Source organism: Watersipora subatra, chromosome 2 (assembly GCF_963576615.1).
Source record: "Watersipora subatra chromosome 2, tzWatSuba1.1, whole genome shotgun sequence".
In the NCBI taxonomy this organism is placed as follows: domain Eukaryota; kingdom Metazoa; phylum Bryozoa; class Gymnolaemata; order Cheilostomatida; family Watersiporidae; genus Watersipora; species Watersipora subatra.
Genome location: NC_088709.1, coordinates 31,708,581 through 31,720,066, shown reverse-complemented (window position 1 = coordinate 31,720,066; position 11,486 = coordinate 31,708,581). Strand labels below are relative to the sequence as shown.

The 11,486-nt window shown below is 38.8% G+C and overlaps 1 protein-coding gene across 1 annotated transcript; it reads right to left on the bottom strand.

Moving 5' to 3' along the window:
* Nucleotides 1-228: 228 nt before the first annotated feature.
* Nucleotides 229-10,518, bottom strand: LOC137386996 (pyrroline-5-carboxylate reductase 2-like). The gene is made up of 6 exons (XM_068073267.1): nucleotides 10,318-10,518; nucleotides 9,972-10,036; nucleotides 3,879-4,058; nucleotides 3,073-3,285; nucleotides 1,747-1,839; nucleotides 229-776 (listed from the first exon to the last, which is right to left on the bottom strand). The coding sequence occupies exons 1-6, from the start codon at nucleotides 10,400-10,402 to the stop codon at nucleotides 528-530; spliced, it is 885 nt and encodes a 294-aa protein (XP_067929368.1). The 5' UTR covers nucleotides 10,403-10,518; the 3' UTR covers nucleotides 229-527.
* Nucleotides 10,519-11,486: the final 968 nt, after the last annotated feature.

Genomic DNA, 11,486 nt, shown 5'->3' with positions numbered 1-11,486 from the left:
CTGAATAATATGAAATAACTATGACATTCACAAAGTAGGGATTTTTTATATCTCGGAACCTGGTAAAGAGGTTATCAGAAATATAACATTCAAGTAGGCAACCCATAAAGTATAGAGATTAAGCATGGCATACAGAGATTTACGATTTATCACTGACCTGTGAGTCTCACTTTGCTCAAAATTGAGATATTATTCAGTAACACACATTTATTTCATAAAAACAAATAGTTTTAAAATTTTTATTCGTGGTTTATTGAGTAGTAATACTTGCATAATTATTCTCATTGGAACAGTTACAAAATGTACAAATACTACGTAGGCTATTATATGCAAGTAATTCGTGGTAGAAAGACCCACTGCAGAACTTGAGGTATGCAATAAAAATATTCACAGCATTCAAGCATAGCAAACAAAGCACAATTAATAGAAGAAAATCACTATCTCAACCTGTTCCCATATAATATTAACAACGTATAAGGCTCAAAGGCAAATGGTAAAACCCTTAACAACACAGAAGATCAGCAGGGCTAGTTATCAACAATCTTTCTCTTTTTCTGGACATCAGCTGAACGTTCTTCCTCCGTTCTACGTTTTTCTCTTTCTCCGATCTCTAGTGACCTATTGGCTGATGCTTCAACAGCGTGGATAAGCGCTGACCTAAAGCCAAGCCTCTCTAGAGCAGCGACAGCGCAAATAGTTGTGCCACCCGGTGAACAGACATTGTCTTTGAGTTTACCAGGATGTTCTCCTGCTTCCAGCACCATCTTAGCGGCTCCCTGAATAAGTATCAAATGTATCACAACTTGATGCCAAAGCAAGCAGCTCGAGAAAATAAAATGCTGTGACTGTTTAACAGACAGACCACCACTATTGAGGAATGGATTGGTACCCAGCTATAGAGAGTCATCTCAAATTCTGATGTCACTAAAAAGAATAATTATTTTAAACTAATCATTAAAATAATAATTAAAAGCAGTAGCATAAGGTTAGGAAAGAACATAAGGTAGAAAAAAGAGAACAAATACACTCAGGTAATGTAGGTGTCAAATATCACCCTATGACAAGCACCTGCAGACACTGCCTCTACTCACACTGATTTTTGAGCAACAAACCCAAACACTTACGCTATCACGGGATTCTTACTGCATGGTTCTAAGGCTCTGTTTTTACAAGATATTTACCACACTAGAGTCTACGAAAGCACCTGTTGAGCTACTCTAGCTGGCAAATGATCATAATGCATATGTCATAAAACTACAGAACACAAGGTGAGAAACCCCACCTGCAGAAAGAGTGCTTCAATTTTTCACAGATAAATCATTTCGGTTTTGATACAAGTAGCCAATTTAAAAACAAATTAATTTATATGTACAGAATTGATGATAATAAAAACTAGTTGATCAACTGAGTTGATCAACCAGTTGAGTAACTGTAATTAAAAAGATACATTTTTGCCTTTTCATCAGCAAATATTTGGTAAAAAGTTGTACAGTGCAAATGTCAAAGCGAATAAAAACAATAGCAACGAAATTACGAACCATCAGCCATGCATAACATAATCATTAGCCAACAACCGGTAGGCTATAGCCTGAGCCAATCGAAAGCAACATTCATTAGCGCCAGCCAATCATCTACCATTCTTATGATAAAAAAAATTAATTTATGCTAGCAATATGTAATGCAGTTACACAGTATCTTATACAGAATTGGTTTGGTTACACGGTAACTTATACAGAACTAGTTTACCATCATCATTTGAGCAGCGAGTCTTTGTGACATATCTCTGGGTAGACCCATCTTCACTCCACCATCTGCCAGTGCTTCAGCTGCCATATACATCTGCCACACAACAAATACTCACATTTATTTATAACGATTTACTGTCAAGGTTCTCACATTAGCTGAATTTAAACATAAAATTTATCAAGCTATGGGGGTGACTTTGACAGGCACACATCTAACCTCACACACCAAATGGCAGGACACAACTTCTTGCAATATTACTGATATCCCAGTCATTAATACAGCCATGCAAATTGAAACTACACAAATAAAGTCAATTCTGAAACTGAAACTACACAAATAGAGTTAAGTCCGAAACTGAAACTACACAAATAGAGTTAAGTCTGAAACTGCACAAATAGAGTCAATTCTGAAAATAAAACTACACAAATAAAATCGATTCTAAAACGGAAACTACACAAATAGAGTTAAGTCCGAAACTGAAACTACACAAATAGAGTTAAGTCTGAAACTGCACAAATAGAGTCAATTCTGAAAATGAAACTACAAAAATAAAATCAATTCTAAAACGGAAACTACACAAATAGAGTTAATTATGAATAAATTTTAAATATTAACTTTATCTCACCTCAAATAAACTGCAAAATAATCTCACTAATACAGCAGATTATGTTTATTACTGGAGCCATCATTTTACTTTTTCAATTCTTTCTATCATAATGTGAACGCCTTTTACATTGGTTTAGATAATTCACTTTTATTAGTAAATTTAATGTTGATATGCAGCTGTTATTAGACTAAATAGCACACCATGATACATGAGGGTCAGCTTATACATGTATGTAAGTTCTCACAAAGGTCATTGAGTTTGCAAAATATTTCAAGCTGGCTGTTTTGTATGATTGGGTTGGAGAAACCTAGGCTACACTGATGTCTGAGGTTACAGAATGTAGGTAGTCAAAAAAGTTACGAAAAGCTGATGACGTAGAGGTCAGGCAGTATATGTGAGTGAAAAGGAAGGCACAGCCCGTCTTTGAGACCGTTCTATTCGTACAACAAGTGATCATACAAATACACATACATGTATATATGGTATTATGTTAACATTCGTGATTCAAGGTAAACATGTTTTACAAGATATTTTAAGAGACAAGTGAAAAGTTTCATATACAGTACAAGCACCTCATTCTCTGAATAAAGATACTTGATTATAAACTATGAACGCTATGTAATACAAGTACTCAAAATGACTTGTATTGACTGAGCCTGAGAACCAAGAAAATTAATATTAAAAGAACTATTAATACACAACAGTTGGCCACAACTCACATAAGCAGGACCGCTGCCACATACACCGACCACAGCTGCCATTAACCTCTCTGGAATTTCCTCGACAAGACCAAGTGATGCCAAAAGAGTTGCAAGAAGCTGCCCATCATCTTTCGAAGCACATGTACCCAGCGTGTAGACTGTTGCTCCACATTGGACCAAACATGGAGTGTTGGGCATAGCTGATATGACCCGTGTACCGCTTGGTAGATCCTATCAACAATAAAGGTGTTGATAGTGAAGTAAGAATTGTGGAACTTCGATAGTTCAAACATTGTAATCTAGTCACAAAGTAAAATCAATACAGTTGATCTTATTAATTATATATTATATAATAATTATATAATAATTATATTATTATTACAAGGTTAATTTAATACTAGTGCAAGTTATGTCACAATCAGATTGTGGGTAGTAAACGGAGAGGTAGGTCTCTTCTTATTGAGATGACAAAACCAACGCTACCCAAGAATAACGCCTACCCAAGAATAACGCCGCTATAAGAGGTAACCACATTGATGAGTTTAATTTCTCACTAATTCTGCTTTTTCTATAGCAATTAAAATATTCAAAAAATTTCAATATGATGAAACAAATTTGTCAATAAATTTATTGAAAAAAGTCAAAAATACAAACATTGATCTCTTTGGATAACAAATTATTAAATGAGAAATATAAGGTTCAACACATACTACAGAAAAATAACGTGCAGCAAAATATATATGCATCATAAATAAAAGAAAACAAGAAAAAATTGCCATCATTAAAGTGTTCTAAATAATCTGGCATGAAATTGTTTTACTAACCTTCTCTAAAGTTTCTATCGTAATTCCACCAGCTATGGAAACGATGATGTGCTCTGTGGTAACATAATCATAGATTTCTTGGAGCACCGGTCGAACTATGTGTGGCTTGACAGCAATAAACACAATGGTACTTTGCTGTGTGGCTGTGATATTGGACCGAGTTAGACGAACTGAGAGAGGCTAGAAGCAGACAAACTCAAATGTAAAGAAACAGTAAATCAATATTGTACATATTTCACCAGAAACACCAAAGTACAGCAGCTAGTTACAAGGAGAGTGTGCTTCAGGTATAACAATTTTATGCTAGATATACGTTCACAGAATATCACATATTAATGATAATCAACATTTATGTAGTTACTTTTCTAGTTTTTTCACAAGGTCCATTATTATGGAAATGGAAGATAAGTTTGACAGAAAAAATATGTTAACACTAAACACGTATAAACAAATGTGTGTGGTGGTGTAAAATGGTGTGTGTGCGTATGTGTCTGATTTACATTTTGCTAAATTTTGTTATAAAAAGCAACAACTAAAAAGCAAAGAAAACTGGCTCGTAGGAAGGTTTTTCGTTAATCAGTTGTTTAACTTGCAAATGTACATCATTTTAAATTTTAATTAGCAATCCTCTCAAATTGAATGCAAGAAAAAAGTAAACAAGATAAAATTCAAATAAGATATAAAAAGGTACTAGCAACCCAACGAGAATTTATAAGTTATTTCTGTCTGAGTAGAAAGTCCTCAAACTAAAACAGTAACTAAATGCCTAAAAGAGCCTAAAGGCTAAAGCAGTAACTTATAAACATGAATTTCCTGACAAAGATGCAGATAAATATCATATTGTTGAACAGAAAATGAGAGACAACCAAAGAAGAAACACAAACACACTCTTGTTATTATTTATAAATTGTTGTTTACTATATCTTTTATTTAGAGGATAAGATATATTTCTACTATCAACAAACTCTTGTGTTATCTTGGGGTGATCAGGTGAAGGGCAAGCCAAAAAATATAAATTTATAATATATCCCAGAAAAGAGAGCAAATACATATTTTAGAGTATATAGCCAATAGTAACATTTAGTGCACTAAAACTGAATGCAAAAGAAAAGCATTGCTTAACTGTTTCAAGTCAGTACCTTAACTGTTGTTGATGTGATACCAGACAGAAGAATTATTGTAGTTCAAACAAACATTGACCATTGACTAGAACGAACAGATGCTAAAAATAATGTTTATACAGTGAACCTATATTAATTAATAATGTGACAAAGACTGAAGTCAATAGCAAGCAACATGTTTGTTTGTCACAAGACGGTATAATATTTTATGTCGTATGCACTAAATACGAGTGATGTTAATTTTAGACCTTTTGGTCAGCGTCATTGTTGTAGTAGTTGTCTTCTCTCGTTCACATATATACGTGTATTGTATCCGCATTATCGCAGTAGGATTATATATTAGGTTATGTGGAAAAATATATCATTCTCTCTCGCTTCCGGGCAGAACAACACGAGATTGCTAATGACTGAATAAGAATATCTATCGAACGCATCTAGCCTAGTGGCCGTGCTAAACCAATCTTACTACATGGTGGCAGCGAGAGGAGGTCTTCAGCAATGTTATGGGAGACAGTGAGCATAGCGAAGAAGAAGATGCCGCTCCTGTGGTACATAAACATTACTCAATTCCAAGACTGAATCCACCGGACAAATTTGACTTCAGTGACCCAGGACAATGGACTAGGTGGAAAGCCAGATGGCTCAGGTATCGGGAGGCAAGTAGATTATGTGAGCAAAGGGACCGAGAACAGATTAACACCCTTGTTTATACGTTAGGCCCTCAAGCAGAAGATATCATCTTAGCCAAAGCTATCCCGGAGGATACACACGACAATTTAATTAATGCTTTCGATACATATTTTGGTGTTCGCACTAATACGATAGTAGAACGCGCGAAATTCAACAAGCTTGCTCAAGGCAACGATGGCATGGACGTATTTATCAACAAGCTGTATAGACAAGCTGAATATTGCAACTACGGTGCATTGAGAGAAGAACTCATCCGCGATAGATTGGTCGTTGGCGTTACGGATGATTCGCTGAGCAACAAACTACAATCAGAATTAGATTTGACTCTCAACACTGCTGTAGACATTTGCAGAAGATATGAATCAGCAAAGCAGGCACAGACGGTAGTGAGACCTGGCATTGAAGGTTCGTCGGCGTCAGTAGACAGCGTTAAACATTTGAAAAACCGTAGATCTATGAAAGCGACTGCCAAGAATGCTAGGCCCATAACGACTGGTGCTGCTAGTTATAACCCTAATCCAGCCAGTAAACCGAAAGCCTGTCACAAGTGTGGAAAAGGCTTCCACCCGAAATCATCATGTCCAGCTATCAAATCTGTATGTAACCACTGCCGGAAGATCGGGCATTGGAAATCGGTATGCCGACAATTATCTAAGGTTTCAGAAGTTCAAGTAGCTGAAAATATCTCGACACCACATTTCCTAGGTGAGGTCAAACCGCTCAAAGTAGACAATCGCAGCTGGTCGGTGAGAATAAATATCACTTTCCACAACTGTCCCGAGGTCGTAAGTGTGTTCAAACTCGATACAGGTGCTGCTGTATCTGTATGCAGTGTAGATACTTTTGGAGGTAACATTCATAAACTGTCTAAACCCGACAAGCAACTTGTAGGACCCGGTAACACTCACTTACCTGTACTAGGTTATGCCAATACTAAGATGCGCATTGACAACCGACACATTGTTGAGAAAGTTTATATAGTTTCTGATCAGAACACTAATCTGTTAAGCAAGGATGCCTGTATTTCTTTAGGTTTGGTTACTTGTGATGTAAATCATGTATTCAATGTTAACACTGTTTCTGGTGATGTTGTAGGGAAACATGATTTTAAATCTGAATACCCTGATGTTTTTTGTGGTTTAGGCAAGCTCGCAGATCCATACACGATACAGATACGAGACGATGCGAAACCAGTAGCGTTGCATATCCCGTACGAAGTATCGATGCCCCGTTTGCAGATCGTAAAGAGGCAGCTGGACGATATGGAACGAAAAGAGGTCATTTCAAAGGTAACCGTACCTACAGACTGGTGTGCGGGTATGGTCCAGGTTCCGAAGGCAGACCAAAATCAGATCCAAATTTGCGCCGACCTTACAAATTTAAACAAGGCCGTACGGCGTGACACATATCCAAGTACGTCGGTCGATAGCTCGCTTGCTAAGATATCAGGTGCAAAATTTATGAGCAAGCTTGATGCAAACTCGGGCTATTATCAAATTCCGCTATCCGACGAATCCCGGCTACTCACGACATTCGTGACTCCTTTTGGGCGTTATTGCTACAATAGGGTTCCATTTGGACTAGTCAGCGCCGGCGACATCTTTCAACGGTGTATATATAACATTCTCGAAGGTCTTGACGGTGTTGTCTGTCACATGGACGACTTATTAGTATACAGCTCTGTCAGCGAACAGGAGCATGATGATCGTGTCCGCAAAGTGCTCCAACGTCTGAGGACGGCCGGCATGACACTTAATGCGGAGAAATGTTGCTTCAGCCAACGCTCCACGAAATTTTTAGGTCATTTAGTAGATGCACAAGGCGTAAGACCTGATCCCGATCGTATCAGAGATATTCAAAATCTCGCTGACCCGACAAATATAACTGAACTACAATCACTCTTAGGTACCGTGAATCAGTTGGGAAAGTTCTCGCCACGCATCACTGAATTGACAATACCACTTCGTGCTGTCCTCAAGTCGCCACATTGGGTCTGGGATGTTGCCCAAAAACAAGCCGTGTCTGACATTAAGTGTGAATTGTCGAAGGCTCCGTGTTTAGCATGGTACAGCATCGACAAACCAATAATCATAATGTGTGACGCTTCCAATCAGGGTCTAGGAGCAGTTTTGCTACAAGTGCAATCCGATGGCTCCCGAAGGCTAGTAGCATGTAAATCCCGATCTCTAACCGAAACCGAACAGCGTTGGTCATCTATAGAGAAAGAGGCACTAGGTATAGCGTGGTCATGTGCTAAGTTCGATAGGTACATTCTTGGCCATCAGGACGTGACAGTCGAAACTGATCACAAGCCGCTAGTGCCCATATTTAATTCGAAGGCGGTAAACGATCTTACGATTCGCATTCAAAGACAAAGGTTACGTGCAATGAAGTACACTTTTGTAACTAAACACGTACCGGGAAAGTCAAATTATGTGGCAGATCTGCTTTCACGCCGACCAGTAGGTAGACCAGACGTCGAGGACAAAAAGCTCGCCGATGAAATTGAGGTGTACACTATATCGTCTCTATCGCAACTACCAGCGACGGACCGTAGGCTTAACGAGATTAAACACGCACAGCTGGAGGATACAACATGTAGGCAAATCAGACAATACGTGCAACATGGTTGGCCATTTTACTTATCAGACTTGCAGACGAACCTGAAGCCATATTGGCAAGTTCAAGGAGATCTGAGTCTGGTGGACAATGTTCTCATGTATATGGACCGTTTGGTAATACCTCTTCCGATGCGCGCAGACATTCTTTTTAGATTGCATTGCGGCCATCAGGGCATCACAAAATGCAGAGAGAGAGCCCGCCAGTCAGTCTGGTGGCCAGGCATTTCTTCCGAGATTTCCGAAATGATAAAGTCATGTAGAACATGCCAAACATACTCTAGCAAAAAGACTGAACCGTTGCAACCGTCAATCTTCCCCGACCACCCATGGCAGCGTGTAGCCACCGACATGTTTCATTGGCAAAGCAAAGACTATGTACTAGTTATAGACTATTATTCTAGGTACATAGAAGTGATAAAGCTAGATCGAACCGATAGCGACTCCGTGATCAACGCACTGAAGTCCGTATTCGCTCGTCACGGTATCCCACAGTCTGTTATATCTGACAATGGCCCACAGTACGCTAGCCAACAGTTCAAGAGGTTTGCCGAAGAGTACAATTTCCTCAGCATAACCAGCTCACCGAGATTTCCACAAGCTAATGGGGAAGCAGAGCGTGCCGTACGCACAGTTAAAAATCTGCTATACAAATCATCCGACCCGTATAGAGCGCTACTAGCGTATAGGAACACGCCCATACAGAACGGTTATTCTCCTGCCGAACTACTTATGGGATGCCGTTTAAGATCGGACATACCCGTTGATCCGAAGTCACTCCTACCGAATCCTCCTGACATAGAGATAGTCAGGTCGAAAGAACAGGATTACAAATCCTGCATGAAGAGAGACTTTGACAGCCGCCACAGAGCGAAAGAGTTATCTCCGTTATCGCGAGGTGACGATGTGTATATTAGGGATCTCGACAGAGAAGGCGTTGTTACCAAAAACCTTCCAGGACGCTCGCATGAAGTACAGACTCCGAACGGCAGCGTACGTCGCAACCGTCAAGCCCTCTGCCGATTGTCACCGAACAATCAGGACATTGTCGAACCGAGCACTCTCCCACTAGTCGAGCGTGAGGCCGGATCCAACACTGCTGCAGTACGACAACCTATGTCAATTTCTGACAATCAGCCACCAGTACTACGCCGCAGCACTCGCATACGTAGACCTGTAAAGCGCATGGATCTGTGAGCAGCCGTTGCATTCATTCGTTGCTAGGTCTTGTACATATTATACTCACTCTTGTTATTCTCAGTTTACGGCTTATATGTTTGCTGTTCAGCATAGTTTGTAATGCCTTCTTTCTGTATGCCCAATCCACATATGCCTTACCTACTTCTTATTTTGTATAAAGGGAGATGTTGTAGTAGTTGTCTTCTCTCGTTCACATATATACGTGTATTGTATCCGCATTATCGCAGTAGGATTATATATTAGGTTATGTGGAAAAATATATCATTCTCTCTCGCTTCCGGGCAGAACAACACGAGATTGTTAATGACTGAATAAGAATATCTATCGAACGCATCTAGCCTAGTGGCCGTGCTAAACCAATCTTACTACAGTCATCAAAACGACTATCCATGTAAAAACTTACGTAATCACCCTGTCAAAAGAGGGCAAGTACTAACTGTACATTGATTTATTATAAACCTTACCTCCAAAACAGGATATTGATTGCCATGAGGATCACTCATAGTTACTTGAGATGGCTGAACAATACCTGCAAGCAATTGATTCCAAATTGACCAAACTTCAAGTAATAGTTCATAGGCAACAACAAAAAATAAACAACACCTACCTTGAACTAAAATGACCGCAAATTAGAAAAAAAAATTTGTCATGTTCGCATGTCACAGTTTATATATATTTATCACTAAACCATTGAGAACCTATTGCTTTAGAAAACATGTTTATAATCAGACAGTAATACAGCTTATGTTACTGTTAAGCGTTAATTAACTTCTGACAATCAATAATAGTTAATGCATAAATTGCACATACCTGAAGCCAAGAATCCCTTACACATGGCTTGGGCCATTTTCCCCGATCCTATAAATGCGATGCTTGGTAATTTAAGTTCAGACATATTTGTGCAACTCTTTTTTAATGATTAAACAAAAACTTTATTTCGTTAGGGATACTTTTAGGTATAAAGTACACCTTCGCAGAAAATATTGCAAATTTCTTGGTGAGCGTGTGCGGCTAACCATCGATCGTCGTAGCTCTGGTAACGGGACGTTAACATGGCTTCTCAACCGTTATTTAAAAACAAAACTCTAACAACGACTGCAATTAGCTGCTTTGAAAAAGGCTGAAGATCTAATATAGTATCGGAGTTGTATTCCTATGTTCTTAATTATTTCGGATCCATACCTGCTGCCCAGGGGGTGCCCATTCTCTTCTATTCATCTCTCCAGGGCTAGTCTTAGATGCTATAAAATGCACTGACTCATACATTAAGAAAAAACTACTCCATAACACTTCATCGCCACAGCTTAATGGCCCTTTTTTGCTCATGAATACCCCTTTCCACTGTGTGGAAAAGGGTACTCATGAGTACATACACGAATACATCTCATGAATACTCCTTTCTATTGTGTGGAAAGTGGTATTCCTGAGTACATACATGAATACATCTCATGAATACCCCTTTCCACTGTGTGGAAAGGGGTATTCTTGAGTACATACATGAATACATCTCATGAATACTCCTTTCTATTGTGTGGAAAGTGGTATTCCTGAGTACATACATGAATACATCTCATGAATACCCCTTTCCATTGTGTGGAAAGGGGTATTCATGTACCAAGCTAAAAACATGCCTTTTTTATGAAAACATTCCAGTGTCAGGCCATCAAAAAACACCCCCTAAAAGGTGCTTTTTTCGTCAAACCCGAGGGAATGAAAGTTGAGAGTGAACCCCCTGCTGCAAGATAATTGAATCCGAACCTCAATATTAAGAAAACCTTCTGCTTTTATCAACCATCAAAGTTTTCAAATTATGTCTCTTAAACATATACTACCGCCATCAATGATGCATTACTGAAACAATGCAGACAATTTAAATATCTCAGTACTACAGATGACAAAGCTAAACTGGACTCATAAATCTGATATAAGATTCCTATTGCCAACTATACCTGTCTACAGCACTTCAGGCTACAGCTTTG